At 49.9% G+C, this 21,162-nt stretch overlaps 1 protein-coding gene across 2 annotated transcripts in view; it reads right to left on the reverse strand.

The window, feature by feature from the left end:
* Window positions 1-21,162, reverse strand: part of Fgd5 (FYVE, RhoGEF and PH domain containing 5) — a 95,251-nt gene that overhangs the window by 12,573 nt on the left and 61,516 nt on the right. Inside the window, exons 6-12 of one of the 2 annotated variants that reach the window (XM_008854934.3) lie at window positions 9,693-9,853; window positions 9,386-9,545; window positions 8,749-8,836; window positions 7,249-7,299; window positions 6,656-6,714; window positions 1,997-2,068; window positions 987-1,055 (exon numbers count right to left, since the gene is read on the reverse strand). In XM_008854934.3, the coding sequence (XP_008853156.1) occupies window positions 987-1,055; window positions 1,997-2,068; window positions 6,656-6,714; window positions 7,249-7,299; window positions 8,749-8,836; window positions 9,386-9,545; window positions 9,693-9,853 (660 nt within the window). Of the gene's footprint in view, window positions 1-986; window positions 1,056-1,996; window positions 2,069-6,655; window positions 6,715-7,248; window positions 7,300-8,748; window positions 8,840-9,385; window positions 9,546-9,692; window positions 9,854-21,162 lie in introns of both variants that reach the window. The other variant, XM_017794809.2, reaches the window with a different exon arrangement.

Consider the following 21,162-nt stretch of genomic DNA (forward strand, 5'->3'; position numbering starts at 1 on the left):
GGAACAGTGAAGACCAGCAGGCAGCAGGCCTACAGTTTGGCTCTTAAGGGTCCCCCAAAGGCCCATGTGTTGAAGGCTTGGTCTCTAGCCCCATGGCACTCTTGAGAGGAACCTTTAGGGGGTGGGGCATAATGGGAGGAAGTTAGGTCACTGGTCTCCTTGAAGGAGACTGTGGGAACCCAGCCCCTTCCCTTTCCTCTCTTTTTTTTTTTCCCATGAGGTGAGCAACTGATCTGCCCTGTTGTGCTGCCTGGCCATAGGCCCAATGCCACAGAACCACTGGTATCTCCAGAACAGGGAGCCAAAGTCCACCTTTCCTCTTTAGAACATGACCATCTCAGATATATATACTAGTGAGAGTCAACACAGAAGATGCAGTGTCTTGGGGTCCTAGATAGAGGCAAAGAGCTATTTATAGCTTGAGACTCTGAGGTTGGCATTGCAACCACTCAGGCCTGGACACTTCCTGACATTCAAGGTGTGGCTGTGTGCCCTCAGACAAGTTAATATCAGCAGAAGAGAGTGATGGACCAGGGCCACAAACCTGGGTGCCCTCTGAGCCTTGGTTGACAATCTGCTGGGAGACCTGGATGAGGAGTTTTCCTCTACTGTCTCAGACACTATAGAAGGTGCTGAACAGGGGCTTTGAATTGCTTAAGAAAGCCCTGGCTTGAGCGATTGATTTCAGTAGTATTTCCCCTCAAAACCATTCAGACAACACATGAGCCATGGGGTGGGGCTGCCAAAGGAAAGGCTCTGGGTTTTCTGGAAGGTTTAGCTATTCAGAGGGAGCCTCATCCTAAAGACTGTCCTTGTTCTGTCCCCTATGCTTTTCCCAAACTCTAGCCCTAGAAAATCCCACAGCTTAACACTGTGGGACCTGACTTGGTAAAGACTCTCTTGCTTCCCCTGCTTGTCCCCAAATGCTGGCTCTAGAAAGCCCCACAGCTCAACAGTCTGGGGCCTAGCTTGGGGCCGGTGCTCACCAGAAACAGGTGCCGGGGGTGTCGGCTTTTCCCTCTCACTCTCATCAGCGTCCCTTCCTTCAGGAACTCCTGTGGGGAAAGAGGTCAACCTCAGTCATCAAGTGAGAAAGGCCAGGGACACTCCGGGTAGGTGGGAAGCGGTTACCATGGCTGCCAGAGTACTCGGGAACAACTCACGGAGGCTGCTGGCACAGGAGCCTGAGCTGGGCAGCTCAGTCTCCCAGAGTGTCCTTACATAGTGCCAAGTCCAAACTGCTTCAGTCACTGAGTGTGTGTCCCAGTCATAACTCTCTCCCTAAATGGCACTGCGAAGGAGGGGTCCATTTAGAATTCAGCCTTTGAGAGTTTGCTGAATAGCCAACATGTGAACAGGACCTCCAGCGCCCTCCTTCTGGAGGGCACAACCACAGGCTTAGTAAGTTTTTACAGAACTTAGGGTCCAGGCCAAAACCACACATGTATTTTGAGAGCCCCAGACTAGCACCATCCCAAAAGTTGGATAAAATCCACTAGGTTCAAGTTCTCATTCCAACGGGTGATGATCATACTTCTATTTTTTGAGCTGAGTTGTATGTTTTTCATCTGGAAGCTAAAAATCATTCACTTACTTCCTCCTTTCCTCCCACCCCCTCCCTCTCTCGGAATGGAACCCAGGACTTTGCACATGCTAAGCCCATTCTCCACTCAAAAGCATCACCCTGCCGCATCTTGTAAAGAATGCTATTTTTAAGTTGCTTTCTTGGGGCTTGTCCCAAGGGCTGGTCTTCTGTTTTCCTGGCAGCTCTGGACTGAAAACACTTGGTGCTTCTTCTCATTAATGAAGAGGACCAGAGGACAGCTATGGTGAGCAGAACTAACTGGCACTGTTTTTAACTGCACCCCAGGGTGGTATACCATGTTTCCCCTGCCCCAATAAACAGCACCTGTAGCCAGGCCTGTCTGGGACCAGCCCAGCTGAACAATAGGCTTATCAGAGCCTCTGGCCCTGGTCCTGGCCCTGTGGCACTCACCCTTCCTGGCTGGAGGAGGTCCCCTTGGCCACGCACACTGTGCTCAATGTGGACCAGCTTCTGAAGGTTTTCCTGTGGGTGAGAGTAGGGTGAGGAAATGGTCAGTCCCCACCCCCCAAACACACACCATATCTCCTCTGTAGGGGTATCACCTCCAACTCCAAGGAGGAAAATGGCACTCAGAGAGGCCTGGCCTAAATCCAAGCTCCTAGAAACAGCAGGACAACTGGGGCTGTCCACAGTCAAGGAGTTCCTATGGGCCTTGTCTGATACCACCATGTGTGCCATGGGAGCAGTTCCTGTATCAGACACACCCATTTGTCACTGGGCCTCAGGTCCCTCAGAAGGTCTGGGACATCAGCATTCAGCAACCTAGGACTCAAGGACTAGACTCAATCTCTCCTGGCTTGCAGCCCTGGTGAGAAAGGTGAACTATTTGCAGCCTCATGCTTAGAAAAACAAGCTGCCTGGAAACTCCCTGCTGCTCCCTCCCTGGGCCATTACCATCTGTCTACTCTGCAGAGCACCCCCAGGATCCTGAGAACAGTAAGCAGGTGTGTCTTGACCCTCACGCAGGTAGATGAAAACCGCATGCAGCAACTCCCTTGGAAAGGCCCTCTGGTTCCCCAACGTTTCAGGTGCGGCACCCTGCACAGAAGGCCCACTCCTCATCCACCTCTTGAGAGATGTGGCCCACTGCTCCTGCCTGAATGGCAAGAAACGGCCTGATCATCTATGCCTTCATATCTTTGCTCCTGTGAGAGGCTAGGTCATGTGGACTGGATTACAGAGACCCACAAGGCACTCTACAGATGCAAGATACAGGAACTATCATGCCACATTCAGGAAGAAGAGGCTGGCAGAAGGAGGTAAGGCAAAAGCAGTAAGGTAAGTAAGATGGTTCTGTGGGTAAAGGCACTTGCTACCAAGCCTAATGACCTGAGTTCAATCCCCAGAGCCCACACGATGGAAGGGCAGAACTGACTCCATCAGCTGTTCTCTGACCTCCAAATGTTTGCACATAAATAAATAAATGTAAAAAAAATTAAAGAAGAAAGCAACTGAAATGTTCATGAATTTGTCAGGTATGGCCTCCTGGTGCACAGTTCAGGGTAATGGAGCCACAGATGCCAGTGATGACCCCCAACTTCTAAGCTTTCCTCCAGGTGTCTCTGTTGGGCACTGAGGGCAGCACAGGGGCCAGAAAGAGCCCCTTTGAGATGAAGTGCACAAGCTGCCCTAGACTCCTTAGTTGTACAAGGCTTCAGCACTGGGAAGGCCAGGAAACTCACCTGCCTCATAGGCAAAAATATACTGCCCAAGGAAGTGGCCAAGCAAAAGCTACATGCCCTGAGGAGAGGACCCTATGCTGTGCCCTGATGCCACACAGAAGCTGAATACCCCAGAGGACATGTCCAAAGTCAGGCTCAAGGCAGGGTGGGGTTTCTACAGAGCACTGGGCAGCCAGACGTCTCAGAGAGTGCCTTTCTGCTTGTAGGGACTGTAGGAAGTCGGGGTGAGCTTAATGTTAGGGGGAACTCAGAGCTGAGAGCTCCACAGACAGCATGAGACAATGGAAGGAGATGAAGGCTGACCATTGACTGGACTGGCTCCCCACATCATGCCACATATAGCAAACCAAAACAAGATGCAAATGCTGGTCCCCTCAGTCTCCACAGAACTTCATAATGCCTGGTATTCAATCAAAACTTACGAGAACACTTTGTTACAGGATGGGCAGGCAGCTCTGGTGAGCTACTGTGGGGGTGGTGGGGGGTGGTGACTGTATGTGACACTGATCCCTCTGTACTTCAGAAACCTACAAGAAGGGAGCAGCACTATTTGCACTGTGAAGAAACACTTCAGTATGAGGAGATAGACAAGGTAGCTGGATGTAGATATTGCATAATGTGTGTGTTTGTGTGTGTGTGTGTGTGTGTGTGTGTGTGTGTGTGCCACCACATGGTACAATTTTTACACACCAGTTAAAAATAGATTTAAGAAAGCATGGGGTTGGGGAAGCGGCTGGAGAGATGGCCCAGCAGTTAAGAGTGTGTACAACTCTTGCATGCAGAGTTTGGCTCCCAGCACCCACACTGGGTAGCTCATACCCTCCTGTAACTCCAGCTCAGGGGGATCCAATGCCCTCTTCTAGCCTCTGTGGGCACCCATATGCATGGGAGCATGCGTGCGCGCGCACACACACACACACATACACACACACACGTAAATATTTTAAATCTTTAAGAAGGCATTGGGTTCGAATCCAGCCATCCCACCCACAGTGCAGTGAATTTGGGTGAAACAACTTATGTTTCCAATCTGTTTCTTCCATGTGAAGGGGCTGCTTATGCATGCCCTCCTCAAAGTTTCACTGTTAGGGTCAAGGATGACCTGGCACAAGGTCTGGCTGAGAGTATAAGTTCCAGGGGGCAGATGTGGTCACCACAAGGCAAGGAGAGGGGGGTGTCATGGCCTGTGCTGCAACCTCCTTAGCAAGGCAAGGGCTTTTCCCATCCATCCACAGACTATTCCCCTTCTTCTGGCTTATAGTCTTGCTTAGAAGCTTCTCTGATGGCCTGACAGCTTTCTGTTAGCAGGCTGCTCTGACAAGGTCCTGGCTTGCCCACCAGTGCTTTATCCAAATACACTTACTGCTGTTTCTGAGACAGTGGCAGTGGGGGACCTGACAGCATGCGTCCAGTCTGAGATCAGTGGAGTGGTGGGTGCTGGCTCCTACTACTCACATCTCCAGCTCAGCTGCCCTGGGAGATGTGAGCCTGACACTAGTATCATCCCTTCCAGAAAGCCACCCCGTCCTCACAGTCTGTCATTACTTCTGAAACACTACTAAAGGTGACTCACAAGCATGGACTCTTTGCAAACAGGGCAGTGGCAATATGTGACATACTAATAGTACCACTCATGGTGTTGGTGCAAAGCCCGGAGGGACCTGAGGAATCTACCAAGCAGGATGAGTCCTGGAGTGGTGGTGGCAGAGCTGCAGCTGCCTTAGTAACACAGCTCCTGAGCTGAGCTGTGAGTCAGGCTTACCTGGACTTCTGACTATGTCACAAGCAAGCCCCTGACCAGACAAGCAAGCAGGGGCCAGGGGCCTCATCCAGAGCAGGTTGGAATGGCTATGTTGCCCATGCATCCACCTCATTTCAAGAAAGCCAGGAGGTGTGGCTGCCTCAATCCTCCTGCAGGTGCTGTACACTCACCTCTCTCCAAGGAGGGGTGACATGTCCATACCAACCTAGAGGCAGGCCTGCCTACAGGAGGACACGGACCACCCACCATGGGCCCCTGCAGTGAGGGGGTGCTGGCCCTGAAATACCTCGCTCTCAGCTGCACCAAGGGAGCCTCACTACTTGGATATAGGACACTAAACAGACAAAGACAGGACATGGTGGACATCACGGTGGGAGACAGAGGACCAGGTGACTATGACAGGTCTGACCCTCCTTGGAGGCAGTCAGAGACTGGTCTGTGTTTTCAAGTCTGCTGCCTTCAGCTTCCACCCCAGCTGCCCCACCCCTGCCAGCTTTTGCCTCTGTCCCCAGACTCTAGTCCTATGAGCCACACTGGGTGCCAAAACACGGTCGATGTACCCTAGATCTCCCATCCCTGGCCTCTGCCCAGGCCCTTTCTCCCTCTGCCTTCCCATCAGTGTGCACACGCTTACAGGCCCCTTCACAGCATTTCCTCTCACTGGAAGTGATGCTGCGTCCTCTGACCCTGGCTGTGGGACTCAGTCCTCTGAACCTATAGTACCTCCATTCTCTAAGCATTTGTTGTGCTTATTTGCATTCACAGTCACTGCTCTGCTGAGCCCAGGCTTCCTCCAGGCCTGGCATCCCTGGCTTAGCACCTCTGCTTCCTCCAGTCCACATATAACTACAGGCCTGACCCATATGATGGATGACCCATAGATCCCATTTCCCTTCTTCTCTGTGTATCCGCTGCAGGAGAGCTGCTGAGCAATACCCTGACACATACAACCATCATCTCCTTCTATGCTGATGAAAGACATGACTAAGATTGCTGAACTGCTGTGCTGAGCTAGGACTCAAAACTGGCTCATTCTCAACACATAGCTCTAGCATGTTAACAGTCCAGTAAATATATTGACACAAATGTCCATGAAAACTGCTCAGGTAGAGCTGGGATGTGGAATAAAGCCAGTCATCTTCAGCAGACTCCAGTGAACATGCAACCACTGTCCAACAAACAGAGTTACACACTGTCACAACTAGATGTGCACTGGGATTCCAGGAACCTAGTGAATCCATGATTCTATGTGGGTGTAATTTATTAAAAATGTGTGCCTCTGGACCCTACGCCCAGAAACTGACTGGGATGTAAGGGTACCTAGGAGCATGTTGGTTACATATCACACCCCAGGTGACACCACGGAAGGCAGCATTGTTTATCCAGTCTGTACAAGTCTATGACCTCCTTCACAGTTCAAATGGGGAACCAGTGGCCCATAGAGGGACACACAGGACCCAAGATCACATAGCAAGTGTCAAGGCCAGAACCCAAGGTTCTTTGTAGAACCCCAGGAGACAGACAGTGGAGCAGCACCAGAAAGATGCACAGGATGAAGAGGTCCTGGAGTCTGCACCCAGGGAAGGGGTCAGTGGCTGAACTTACCCCTTGCTCCATGCTGTCATTGGCACGGTCTGTCATTTTGGAGATGAGGGTCAGAACACCTAGGGAGGAAAGTGGGGCAGATGGTGGAGTGTGCAAGGATGAGTCCAGCTACACTCCCCTTCTTTCTGTCTGCATGTCTCTTCTGCCCTCCCCTCTCCATCTGTGTGCCTCCCCTGAGAATTGTGTAGGTGGGAGGCACCAGTTTTTCCTACTATAGCATCAAGTCATGGGCACAACCCCAGCTCTTCCATGACTGCCCCAGCTTCCCTGGCTGTAGACTGCCTATATTACACTGGATCCACCCTGGCAGGGGCATAGTGGTAGGAGGGGTGGGAGGTAGTGGTGAGCATCTTAGACTCCTCTGTGACCTCCCTCTCCCTCTCTGGACACATCCCTCAGGGCTCCCATGACCAAGGAAGATAGAGGTCATCTCAGAAGACTTGGGGATACTCTGCAAACAGCCCAGAGAGGTTAAATTTAGAATATGTCCAGCTGGTGAGAAGGGGGCCATGTCTATCCTGGATGCGGGTTTAGACTCTGGTGTTGGGGGGTGGAGCCAAAAGAAGAAGGTGTTCCCTTCCTCCAGGACTTACCCTGTGTGTTATCATACTCGGCTGAATCTGGGGATAGGTTGTTTAAGTAGTCTAGAGGCAGAGGGAAAGACAGTAGTCAGTTCAACTGGTGAGGCAGCCTCCTGTGCTCTGCGTGGCTGCCCCTCTCCAGAGAGGGAAGAGTACCGCAAGAGTGGGAGGCCACCTTCTTACCCTGTCAGCCCATGCTGAGACTCCCTCAGCATCCCAGTCCCCACAACTAATCACTCAATCAACCCTCTGCCGAGTACTTGTGGTGTGCACGGTACTGGCTACACCTTTGGGTTACAGATACAAAAACACTCAGCTATAGCCTTCTGTGACAAGATGTAACAGCCACATAGCACAGGGGAACGCGCTGCCCCTCTGGCATGGCCCCAACCCCAATACCAATTCTGCTTCACTCCCTGCAGTCTGGTCATGCTGGCAGTCTTTCTGTCTCTTGAACATACCAAGCTTGTTCCTACCCCACGGCCTTTGTTCCTGCTGTTCGTTCCACCTGCCATGTCTTCTAGATCATACGGCACATGTCTTTTCTCTGCTGAGATCTTTGTTCAGTGTCAGCTCCTCTGAGAGGTCTCTGCCTGTCTAACACAGAAGCTACTTTCCTGTCCCCTGCTTGCTTTTTCTTTAGCATTAACAGATATGTCTTTATATTTTAATATGTATTTGCATTCTTATATAAAAATATGTGTCCCTGTATCATTGGTGCTGGGGATGGAGCCCAGGGCCTTTCACATGCTAAGTACATGCTCTGTCATTGGTGTTCTATCTCTGTTTGACTGTCATTTGCTGCTGCCTTGCCTGTTTACTGCCATCGCAGCATCCAGCACAGGGCTGGTACTCAGGCAGTGCTCAGTAGCTCCTTCCTGAATTAGGCAAGTGAATTCTCAGGCTGAGGCCCCAGAAGTTTCCTTACAACCCCTGGAACTACATGTGCCCCATCCCCAGGGGTGTCTGTCTCCCCATCGGAACCTTAGAAACCAGGGGCTATGTCCATGTGGGAGGCTGTGGGTAGAGGGTCTGGAGCTCAACATGGAGGCAGGGGTGTCCGCAAGGCAGAGTGTATGGGGATGGCAGAAAGGGAAGGGAAGGAAGAAGGCTTAGGCCTGAGCCCTGTGAAGTCGCATACTGGTGGGCCAGTGGGAAGAGGCTGCCAGAGAGACAGAAAAGCAGATGGTGATGGGAGGGAGGTGGGAGAGCATCACAGAGCCAGGGAAGACAGGAAGCAGGATGCAGAAAAGCCACAAAGAATGTCCATTGGAATGAGTGGACCAGGACAGCTTTCATGAGACGTCAGCTGAATCAGGAAAGGCACAGAAGGAGTGAGACTGGGTATCTGCATTTAATGATGGGAGCTGTCACTGAAGCAAGGGTGGGGGGACACTGGTGCAGACCGTGTGGGTCTGCTGGACACTGGGGGGGCCTGGAGCTGTGCCATCCTCCCATACCTGCTTGAGTCACTGCCCTTGTGCTTCCCCACCCCCAACCCCCATGGCTCACCTGTGAGCAGCACTTGGTACTGGAACAGACGCTGGACCACACGCAGCAGCCGGTGCTTTGTGTTCTGGCCACCCCCCTGTGGACTCTGCTGCTTTTGAGAGGGGAAGAGAAGCTCCCTCAGAGACCCCCAACTCAGGGCACAGTGCACAGCACCTACAGATACCACCTTTGCCCTGAATCCTGAGTAGCTGCCAGCTTCTCCATCGACAAAAGCAGGCTGTCCTCCACCAGGAAGCCCTCTTGAACCAGCCTCTCAGACCTACAGTCATAGTCAATAACTTACCTCTCCCAGGTCCTGCTCTAAATAACAGAGACAAGCTCCCCCTTGTCTACCCAGGATCTAGTTTGTGACCATATCTTTGGTCATCCTCTAGCTGGGCCCTAGCTAGGCTGATGCTTTTTGGAGGGACAAGAGCAGTGGCCATAAGACTCTTCCTGTGGCCCAGCCCCCACCCAACAGGTGTTGTTCTGTTCTGGGTTACCTTCCTGGCGTTCCTTCTCTCCCCCAGCTGGGTCTCCCCTCTGCTTCCTAGCCTAGCCCTCTCATATGCTCCATCTACCTCTGTTAAGTGATTCCATGCCCACCCCAGCCCTACAGAATCCTCCCAGAAGAATCACTTAGGACCTGGGGACCCACCTCAAATTCCCGGATGGCAGCGGCCAGTCTGGGTGACAGCAGGCAGCTCTCAGCGAGCAGCCCCAGGTACCTGTCAAACTGCAGGATATGCACAGTATGATGCTCGAACTCCTGCTCACGAGCCAGGAAGATGTCGGCCACTTGCTGCTGGCCCTCCCCACTGCCAGGGAGGGGACAGACAGTGAGAACTCAGCCTTGGGATCAGCACATTGTGAGGAGGGGGGAGACACCATTTTGTATCCATATTTTTGTCTACCTTCCCACCCTCAGGTGGCAGAAATGGGGTGCAGAACCCTGGGCTGCTTACCAGTCCCCTAGTCTCTGTTCCAGGTCATCCAGAATGCCCTGGTGAAGGTCAAGGATGGCTGGTAGCTCACGCAGGCCCTGCCGCAGCTCCTCCTGGGCCAGCAGGTCTCTGCTTTCTTGGTCCATGTCCTCCAGGGCCCTCAGGACAGCTCCATGGAAATCCTGAAACCCCAGAGTCCTGTTACACATGGGCTGACAGGATTCAGTCCAGGTCCTCCTAGACAGGGCCCCGTGACTCCAAGATCTGGCCTGCACAGAGGTGGCTTTGGGAGGTGAGGTTAGCCTCATGGGCCTCACACTGTCCCCTGTGGAGCAGGAAAACCAGCTCACACCCGCTGGGCTGCTGTCTCTTTTGCTCACATGGAGCCGGGTCTCACCACAGTAACTTGGTGGGCATCCTTTTACAAGACCAGAAAGCAATTGGTACTTTTTTCCCTAAGGAAGAAAATTTCCACCTTGGAAGAGGCTCATGTGCTATGTGGTTTTAACTAAAAAGCTTTTTTAAGTCTTAGCAGGGCCATAAAAGACATTTGCTACCAAGCCTGATGACCTGAGTTCAAATCTTGAGACTTACATGATAAAAAAAAGAAAACTGACTCCCACAAGTTTTTCTCTGACTTCCACATGTGTACCATGGCACCAGTGTTCCTTCACACACACACACACACACACACACACACACACACACACACAATAATAAATTATAAGAAGTCACAGTTCATCAGAACAGGTTATTCTGGGCTACAGAGCGTTTGAAGCTAGGCTGTGCTTTTTCTGGGCTACATAGAGTTTGAGCTACATGAGACCCTATCTCAAAAAAAAAAAAAAATCACAGCCCATGATAAGTTAACCAGAACTAAGAATGAAAAAAGACTAAGACTGAAGTCGTAGGAAACAGAAGTCATGAGGGCACAGGCAGCCTTCACCCCCAGTCAGCTTTGTGAAAGGTTCCAGGGCAGAGCTCACTCATTTCAGCAGCCCGACACAGGAAGAACTGGAAAGAAACACAAACTAGGGCTCTGTCCACCTGGGAGAACTCAGCAGGAAGCTTTCCCTTCTTATTTCTAGTTCACTAAATAGCTTGATCATGAATAATTTACTTCTGAATTAAACTAAATGTAATTAACACTAAAATGATAAAGAATAAGACATAGCCCATAGGTAGGTATGGTGGGGAACTTGTAATCCCAGAGCTGGGGAGACCCAGGCAGGAGAACTGAGCTTGAAGCCAGCCTCAGCTACACAGTGAGACCCTGTTTCACAAAAGGAAGAAAAGGAAAGAGAAAAGAAAGGAAAAGAGGGAACATATTCCTCACTGGGAAATACTTTTAAAGATCTCTCTCTCTCTCTCTCTCTCTCTCTCTCTCTCTCTATATACATGTCACATGTATGTGGGTACACAAGGGGCCAGAGAAAGGTGTTGAATCCCTTGGAGCTGGAGCTGCAGGCAGTTGTGTGCTCCCTGACGTGGGTGCTGGGAAGTGAACCTGGATCCTCTACAAGAGCAGCAAGTGCTCTTACATACTGCACTACCTCTCCAGTCCAGAAAAGATAGGGTCTCTCTGCAGCCCTGGAACCTTCTATGTAGATCAGGTTGGCCTCAAACTCACAGATATCCACCTGCCTCTGCCTCCTGAGTGCTGAGGCTATGGCTTTAAATACATGGGGAAGTGTGGAGCAATGCACACAGAGAAACTTCAAGATCTAAGTCACATGGTCTAGCCCAGGTTAGAAAAGTCTAGTTGCTCTGACAACAGCAGAAGGGTTGATCACCCTGTCTTGACCACTTCCCTGGTGGGAAACTCAATGCTGGGTGAGACAGGTCATCCCACTGCCTAAGAACTGATATTCTTTATATAGAGCTGAGAGCAGAAAGCACCTGAGAGGAGGGCCAGCTCCTCCTCCAGGAAGCCCTCCGGCCTTCTCCCAGTGAAGAGGTACAGGGCAGGAGGGTGTAGAGGAGATAGAAGCAGATAGAAAAGGAACAGGGTGGGGGAGATGGGAAAATGGGGGGAAGAAAATCAAGAGCCAGCAAGGGGAGAGGCCAAAGGAGGGAGGAAAGAGGGAGGAAAAAGGAGTTGGGGCAGCAAAACTCACCATGAAGATGGGAGAGCCACCCTCTAGTACCTGCATAGACGCCACCATGCAGCCAGAAGTGTGGAGCTGACAAGGGTCTCTGTGTCCTGAACACCTTCCTGACCTACCACCTCGGGGACCTATGCTGCTGGGACCCTGAAGATGAGTGGAAGTACCATGGGCAAGCTCTTACCTCTGAGTCTCAGTTTCCTCCCTGTCTGGCCACCAAGGATAAGAGTACAGCCAAGTCCAGCATGAGGATACTGTGAGGTACATGCTGAAGGTCAGAGCTGCTCTGCAAACTGGGACATGCAGTTATCAGGGAGAGCACCCCCCACTTCACACACACACACACACACACACACACACACACACACACACAACATCTGTGGTTTCAGGTAGCCATGGCCAACTGAGGCCTAGATTAAATAGGAAGTTCTAGGGTGAAACAGTTCATAAGTATTTTGTGTGTGCGTCTTTTTTTTTTTTAATATAGGGTCTCATGTACCCCCAGGCTGACATTGAACTCACTATGTAGCTGAGGGTGACCTTGAACTCCTGACTCACTCCCTGAGTGAGTTCCTAAGGTTTTGCTGCTGTTCTGAGCAACAGGATGAAATGTAGCCCCATCCTACTTGGGACTGAGGCTGGTGTGCCCACCCCTCCCCCCTGAATATATCACCTGCCTTTCACTTAGTGGCCACCCTGGTTTTCAGACCTGCAGCTGTGGCATCTCAGTGATTGTACTCAAGTGCCTCTCATTTTGCTGTATCATAGCCCCAGAGTGCAAGAATAGCAAAATAGAAACTAAGGCCAAAGAGGAGTTCTGAGCAGGCCACTGGTCTCCTAAAGTCTTGTCAGCTAAAGTCAGCAGTCAGCAGAAGCCTTGGTCATGTCATTGCCTCCCTCATCTCACAGTTGATGCTTAGGCATCAACTCACAGAGTCACAGTAAAGTGGGGGAGGAGGGAGAGGAAGGAGGATCTGTTCTCGCAGGGCGTGGTTAAAATGTCCTGCATTATCACTAGTCTTTGTTGCAGGAGTGCAAACAGGAGCAAGCAGGTCTATGGGACCCATGCTGTGCATTTTCAGGCATCCCCTGGGGGCTTGTGTCCCCTGCAGACCAGGGATGCTACAGCTGTCGTATTTTCTGTGGCATAAGTTTAGAACAGGGGCCATACATGATTTATTTCTGCTGTTTCTGAAGCTGAGCACTGCCTTCAATATGGGTGGAGTTTCATACGAGTAGGGACTATACAATAGTTATTTAACAGGAAAGGAGAGTGAGTGGAGGGAAAGCCAAGCTCAGGATCCTGTCACTGTGAGGCCCGAACTCGGAGTGCCACTGGGTGGGGACGAAAAGGGGGGGGGGAGAGAGAGAGAGAGAGACAGAGAGACAGAGAGACAGACAGAGAGAACAGGAGAAAAGGAGAGAGAGAAGGAAGAACAGCAAAGGTAGACAGACAGCTGCATGCACAGCATCCCCTGGGGAGCTTCAGTATTAATTGCTCTGTAAACCAGATTCCAATTTGTAATTAATTCTCACCGACTCACTCAGTCTCAATAGGCAGGATGGCCAAAAGCAGACAGGACTATCAGCAGATGACTATTCCAAACCTGGAGCAAAATCACAATCCACTAACATTCATTCTTAATGGGACTTGGGCATGCCTGCTACCTAAGAAGGTTTCTGCTGCCTCCATCATTGGGTGTCATCACAGGGTCCCAGCATCCATCTCCAGAGAGGAAGGAGAGCCAGAAATCATCTCCTTGTGTATTCAGCAAACATTCCTTCAACATCCCGAGTGCTTGCTCAAGCAGTAAGCCCCAAGGATAGAGGAAAGCCGTTCTGTCCACAAAGAGTTTTCCTTTAGCAGGGTTCTGAGTGGTATGATACAGACCAGCATGGGGCCAGAGGTAAGCAGGGTAGGAGATCTGGCTCAGGAAAGGCTGCCTGGGAGGCATTACCTACATTGAGACAAGATGAAGAGTGTTGACAGCAGCAGGGGCAGCATGTGCAAAGGCCCTGGGGCCGAAGAACAACTGAGAGATTGAAGATGGTCTTACTTGTGAGGGCTCATGAGGATGAGTATATGCATGGTGTGTATGTGCACCCACAGGTATGCATGAGTGTGTATGTGTGCATGTGTGTGCATAAGCATTCATGAGAGTGCATGTATGCCTTGTGTGAATAAATGTACCTGTATGTACATGAGTGTTTGTGTGCATATACATGCATGAGTGTGTATGTGCACCTGTCTACACTTGAGTGTGCATGTTCATGCCCCCTTGCAAGACAGCACACAGGACTGGAACTGCATGATGCTTGAGAAACAGATCAGGGACCACTCTACTCCTCCAGTTAATTGGGAGTCCCTGCTCTAACTTTGTAGGGCTAAGTCAATGCCTAGAGAAGATACTCAAGCCTGTGTCTACCTGAGGGAGGTGCCTCTGTGTGACCTTAGACGACCCACTGCATCTCTAGACTCCACCTGCCTTTGATACAAGATGGGAATACAAATGCCTTCTGTTGTGTTTCAGTGTTCTTCATTCTGTCTTCCATCTGCATCTCTAGCACCCAGCTAGGGAAGGTGCTGGGCAATGATGACAATTGACATTTACTGACCACATGCACACAACACTTCGTATTCAATTTCTTTGTGTGAGTGAGTGGGGCGGGGGCAGGACCTCATGCATGTGAGGCAAGCCCTCTACCACTGAGCCGCAGCCCCAGCCCCAGTTTCTTAATTAAGGCTCAGTACAGTCCTACTGTGTTGGTCTTATTTCTGTCCTTTCAACAGCAGATTGGGGCCTCAGGAGAGAAAGCCATTTGCTCAAGGGCCCCAAGAGAGCAACTCTTGAGCCCAGGTCTGCCTGACCCCAAAGTGCCAGCTCCATTCTCTCTCCAGACTAATCATCCCTTTAATGGCTGGCCCAGATGGAGATGACTTGTCTATGGCCAAGGAGGAGGCTAGCACACAGGACTTCAGCACCCAGACCAGGCTCTCTGCCCAGCCTCAGAGACCCCAGGACACCTGGTGGACAGGTCTGAGAGTGAGGCCTACCTCTGTCTCTGGGGCTCATCTGGGGCTCAGAACTCACAGGGATCTCAAGAACCTGGGACTGACTTGCCTGAAGTGGAAGTGGGGACCTTCCATTAGGGCCTCTTCTCCAAATACACTCAAAATACACTGATTTATGGCACTCTATTCATACACTAAGTAGTTGGTGGCTATAATGTCCTGGTGACTAGTAAAACACTGAAATCCCTGCTGAGTCATGTGGACTCTGGGATCTTGTGTGGCTAATTGATTGCATACTGGCCTTGGTCATGGGCCTGCCTCCGTCACAATGTCTGGGCAGGCTGTGAGCTGTGTCAGGACACGATTTCTCTTGGCCTAGCCCATCACTGGGTGGTAGGATGGAACCTTGAAGATGATCCTCTGTGGGGCAGGTCACCCTTCTAAACTGGCAACCAGAAGTACTAGCCATACAGGAAAATATGAAGCATTATGCTTCACATTGAGGGATCTGTAAGGGCAAAATGAATTTGGTTGGAGTGTGCAGCACACTATTCTTGAAACTTTTCTGCACTGACGCTGTTTTAGCTGACCTCAGTCCCTGTGTTTCCATGAAAGTTTTAGGATTGGCTCAGCATTTTCTACTAGTAAAATAGCAACTGGGATGTTGATGGGGCTGAGACAAACTTATGTGTCACCTGGGGGAGAGCTGACTTGGTGGGTTAGTCACAAGCATGGGCCGTCTCTCCATTCACCTAGGTCCTTGTTCACTTCTTTCAATGGTATTCTGTGTTTTCAGAGTTCAGGTTTTGAGCCTCTTTTGTTAAATTTATTTTTAAATACTTTATTCTTTTTAAAATTTTGTGTGTGTGTGTATGAGTGTAATGCCTGAATGTATGTAAGTGCACCTGTGTTGTGCAAAGCCCACAGAGGTCAGAGGTAGGAATTAGATCCCCTGAAACTGGAGTTTCGGATGGTTGTTAGCTGCCATGTGGGTGCTGGGAATCGAACCCAGGTTCTCTGTAAGAACAGCTAGTTCTCTTAACCAACGAGCCTTTTCTCTAGCCCCTACTTTATTCTTTATCTCATTCATATCTATTTATTTATTTATTGATTTATTTTTTAATGAGTATTTTGCCTGCATGTATGTATGTGTGGGCAGAGTCCACAGAGGTCAGAAGAGGACATCAGATCCTCTGAAACCAGGGATACATGCAAAAATGAGTGAACCTTAATAACGCATGTTGGGGCAAGAAGCCGACTACAAGACCACAAATTAATTCCATTTGAATGAAATGTTCAGAAATACAAATGTTTATAGAAATACAAATTTCTATATGTTTATAGAAATACAAATTAGATAGGAGGCTGCCTATGGCCAAAGGGGTAGAAGATGGGTAGGCAGTGAAAACTCAGGATTGGGTGCTTCTTTTGGGGGTGATAAGTTCTAACATTAGCCTCACATGTTGGTGCATGCCTTTAATCCCAGCACTTGAAAAGAAGAGACAGGCAAATCTCTGTGAAAAGAGCCTAGCCTGGTGTATATACTGAGTTCCAGCCAGCTGGGACTACAGGGAGACCCTGTATTAAAAAAAATAATAACAAACAAAAAAGAAGTTCTAACATCAATTGAGGTGACAACCGCATAACTCCGAAGAGACTAAGAACCACTTAGATGATTGAATATCATCTAACAGATGAGATTTATATCTCAATAAAGCTGGGTGGTTTTTTTTTTAGCTGTTTTTAAAGGTGAATAGGGATGGGCAAGTATTCACAGTCCCCATAACAGAGAAAGGCCTCACAACCACTAAAAGAACTCCTATGGGCCAGGAAGAAAAAGACAGCCCCCCATTAAATATAAGTCAGAATCACTTTTCAAAATGGGGTTTCCAAGTAACTAATACATGTAAGGAAATATATTTAATTTTATTAATCATCATGGAAATGCAAATTAAAGCTCCAAAGAGAAACTACTACACAGTTACCGTGAGTAAAAAGATGGCAATACCGACATGCCAACCAACAGGGTGTGGGGTGTCACACACAGAGTGGGAAAGACACAACTCTAACACAGTTCTCCTGGTGAGAGAGCAACAGGAGCACTAATGCATGAGCCCTGGTGACCACTGATGTTGGCAGGGACAGGAATCTTCCGGGATAATGGAGGTTCTCTCCTCTCTCTCTCTCTCTCTCTCTCTCTCTCTCTCTCTCTCTCTCTCATACTTAATTACAGGGAAGCTATAAGGAGGGTCCTTCCTGCTCAGTTAAAAAGTTTTCTGGAGCTGGAGAGATGGCTCAGTGGTGAACAGCATTGGCTGAGTATGGATCCCAGCACCCATATGGCGGCTGACAACCATCCATGACTACAGTTCCAGGGGATCTGACACCCTCTTCTGACCTCCACGGGCATTACAGGACATGGGTACACTTACATACATGCAGGAAATACACTCATACACATAAAATAAAAATAATAAATAAAATATTTTATTTCCTGGCCATCTGCAGTGGAGCATGCCTATAATTCTAGGCCAAGGCAGGAGGATTGTGAGTTCAAGGCCAGCTTGGGCTACAGAGTGATCCTGTCTCAAAACAATAACAACAAAAACAGTAAAGAAATTATGTTCCAAGAGTCGGGAGCAAGATAAGCAGGAGACAGTCACAGTCCCTATCCCCAGAGAAATTCCCAGCAGAGGATGTGGTCTGGGTTAACCTTAGTCCTCAGAATTCTCCACTGCATCCAGCCCTCCCAGGGCATCCTTTGCTAGCTCCCTTCCCTATATTTGCCCATCTGAGCCCTCAGAACTCTGAGTCCCTTTGAAAGAACTGGCACATGGCACAAAACAACTTCCTGAATGACCCATGCCCCTAAGCCCTCCCCTCAGGAGCTACCCCCTCTACAAGGCCTGTTCCCACTTTCTACCTGGTAAAGCCTATCGCCTCAGAAATCCTTCCCTGACATCACTCCTCCAGGTCACAGCCACTACCGTTCCTCCCAGAGCTCTGGTCACCCAGCTGGACAACTACACATCTCTTTGTTTCCTCCTGTTTTGGGCTCTGGAGTCAGAAAGCACTGCCACTACTTTATCCTGCCTATGTGACTTGGGGCAGTCACTTACCTTCTCTAAGACTTGGTACTTAGGCCTGTGCCCTACTACCTCTTAAGCATATGCCATAGATAATCAAGTGAGATGTGTACGAAGGGCCAGCATACAGTAGGTGCTTATCAGATGCTAACCCCGCTGTACCTGGCACCTTCAACACTGACTAGCTGAGGAGGAGGAGCTGGCTGGATGAGCAGATGAGGGACAGGTAGGATAGACAGCACCACCACTCAGATAAATGAACTCGTAAATGTTGCTGCCTCTGAGTCCTGCAGACGCTGCCTTTGCCCTAGGCACTCTGGAGATTCACTCTGAGAGGTCCACCCTGTCCTGGAGGGTCCCAGATTCTTCACTGTGCTTCCCACCGCCTGTCAGAGGGGACAGTGCTTGGTGAGGGGTTATGTGGGGAGGACCCATGAGTCCTCCGTCCTATGCTTCCCTGAGGCTCCATCAGAGCTGTTCTGGGGTATTTGTTGCCCTTTCCACCTGGGACTCTGAATGAACACAAAGAAGCAAAGCTACCGAATTGCATTTGGCTTTCACTGCTGACTCGCAGTTGCCCTGGCTTCCCCTGAAGCTAGGAGTGACCAGTGAAATGGAAGAGGCTGTCCAGCAAAACTTTTAGGCAGGCATTTTCAAAGGAACCAACTCCAGCTGGGAGGCATAAACGTTTGCTTTTCCTCCTTCCTCTTCCTTTCTGCTTGAGATACAGATGTGAAGGTTAGAGCCATAGCAGCTATCTGTGTTCATGAGGAACCCTGGAAATGGATGTAGTTTCTGAGACTTTGGGGAGCTTCTGAGTTTGACCTGGATCTCCTACTTCTGGATTTACTTCATGTGAAAATAACTTCTGAGTTATTTAAGTTTTCACATTTGAGGTGCTGTTACTAAAAGTCCAAAAACAATTCCTAAGTGACACAGAATCATTAAAAAGGCTTCTGTAGTGTGTGGTGTTTTCTAGAAATGATCACAACATCTCCTACCTCACAGGATATTTATGCAATATAAGCTTGATAATCCTCCCACTGAGCGGCAGAGATTACGTCCCTCACCCTTGAACTTGGGTGGACCTCTTTAACTGTCTCCATTAACAGACTATGGTGGAAGTGGTGCTACGTGACTTCCAACCCTGGATCATAAAAATGCCACGCACTTCCTCCTGGCTCTCTCTTGGGATAATCACTCTTGGCACTCAGCTACCGGCTGGGCGGAAGCTGAGACTTGCCCATTTGGAAACCATCGGGAGAGGCCATAGTTAAGTTTACTGGTCATAGGCCCAGCTGAGCTCCCAAATGGCTAGTATCTGTCACCAGATGTGTGAAGGAAGACAAATGAACAGGCTTCAGTCCCCAGCCATCAAGTAACCCCTGGTCTTTGAACCTTCTGGGTTAAGCCACAGTGTTACAAAGGGGAGACCAATTCTCTCACTGGAACTGAGGGGGTATGTGGGAAATGACATGAGACTTCACTGAAGGTGTGTGGGGGGGTGACATGAGACACCACTGAGGGCCTGTGGAGCAGATGACATGGGACTTCTCTGGGGGGGTTGTGGGGGGGGATAACATGGGACATCACTGAGGGCCTGTGGGAGAGATGACACAGGGCATCACTGAGGGCCTGTGGGAGAGATGACACGGGACATCACTGAGGGCCTGTCAGGGAGATGACATGGGACATCACCGAGGGCCTGTGGGAGAGAGGACACGGGACATCACCGAGGGCCTGTGGGAGAGAGGACACGGGACATCACCGAGGGCCTGATGAGATGACATGGAACTCCACTGAGGGTTTGTGGGCACAGTCACACACTACTCCACATCACTGAGTGCTGGACATACTTGTTCTCTGGTGAGCCCTGGGCTGAGAAAAGAATGAAGAAAAGACACTGGTGATGGAGTAGATGGCACCTGTGAGCCAACGCAAGTGCAGATGATCATGGAGGCTGTCACCCATGAGTGCCCCACAGCACTTTCAGGACAGTCAGAAGGCCAAGGCAAAAGACTGGAGTGCAAGGGAACAGTAGGAAGCAGTGCCAAGAGGTTGCGGGACAAGCCTTTCTGGGCTGTGGGACTTCTCCCAGGGTACCTGGTGGCACCTACTTCCCTGTTTTCTTCCCACTGGCAGACTGGCTTTTGAAGTGGCCTTGAAAAGCTTTTGTCCAAAGGAGGGGCCTTGGGGGGAATTTTTAGCTTCCCCTAGGAAGGAATTTGTTGTAGATCAGAAAACAGAAACGAAGGTGACCAAAGACCAGCACTCTTCAATAAGTCAACTCCCATATTCAAGGAAGAGCACAGCCCTTAGCTTGGCATCGTGGGAGCTTTACAACCTGCTCACCTTGGTTTAGGGGCCTTCATTCAATCCCTGGTTAGACTTCCTACCTGCTTCTCTGAAACATCCATGTCTAACCACACAGATGATATACCTTCACCCCCACATCATGAACCTTCAGGGTGTGTGCATCTACCTAAGCCAGCCACTCTGCCTTCTGCACCTGGTGAAATGCCTCCCTCCAAGTCCAACTCAGTGGTGCCTCTCCTACAAACCTTCTGGATTCCTTCCACAAGCCCCCATACATTCTGCACAAAACTACAGTTGTGGGGCTGGAGAGATGGCTCAGTGGTTAAGAACATTGGTTGTTCTTACAGAAGACCGGGTTCGAATCCCAGCACCCACATGGCAGCTAACAAATGTCCGTAACTTCAGTTCCACGGTATCCGACAGCCTCTTCTGTCCTCCGAGGGCATTACATGACATGGGTGCACTTACCTACATGCAGGCAATACATGCATACACATAAAATGTAAAAAAAAAAAACAACAAAACCTACAATTGTTTGAATTCTCTTTTACACCGGGTGACATAACTATGCTATTTCCCCACCTCCATCCTCTCCACAAAATGAGACCTACAGGTCTGGGAAGATGGCTCAGCTGGTAAAGTACTTGTGGCACAAGCATGAGGACAAGTGTTCGGATGCCTGGAAACCACATAAAAGTCAGACAGGCATGGCAGCCACCTGCAATTCCAGCACTTAGGAGGCAGAGACAAGGGGTCCCTAGTGCAAACTGGCTAGCTGGCCTGACTGGAATTGGCAACCTTCAGGTTCAGTGAGAGAGCGCGCAATAAATAAAAGGTGGAAGGTAACTGAGGAAGACACCTAATGTCAACTTCAGGTCTATACACATACATACACATGCATAAGCAAGTGCCCCCACACATGCAAACATATCCACATACATACACAACAACAACAACAACAACAACACACA

The sequence above is a fragment of the Nannospalax galili genome, unplaced genomic scaffold (assembly GCF_000622305.1).
Source record: "Nannospalax galili isolate Female #2095 unplaced genomic scaffold, S.galili_v1.0 scaffold406, whole genome shotgun sequence".
Classification (NCBI taxonomy): domain Eukaryota; kingdom Metazoa; phylum Chordata; class Mammalia; order Rodentia; family Spalacidae; genus Nannospalax; species Nannospalax galili.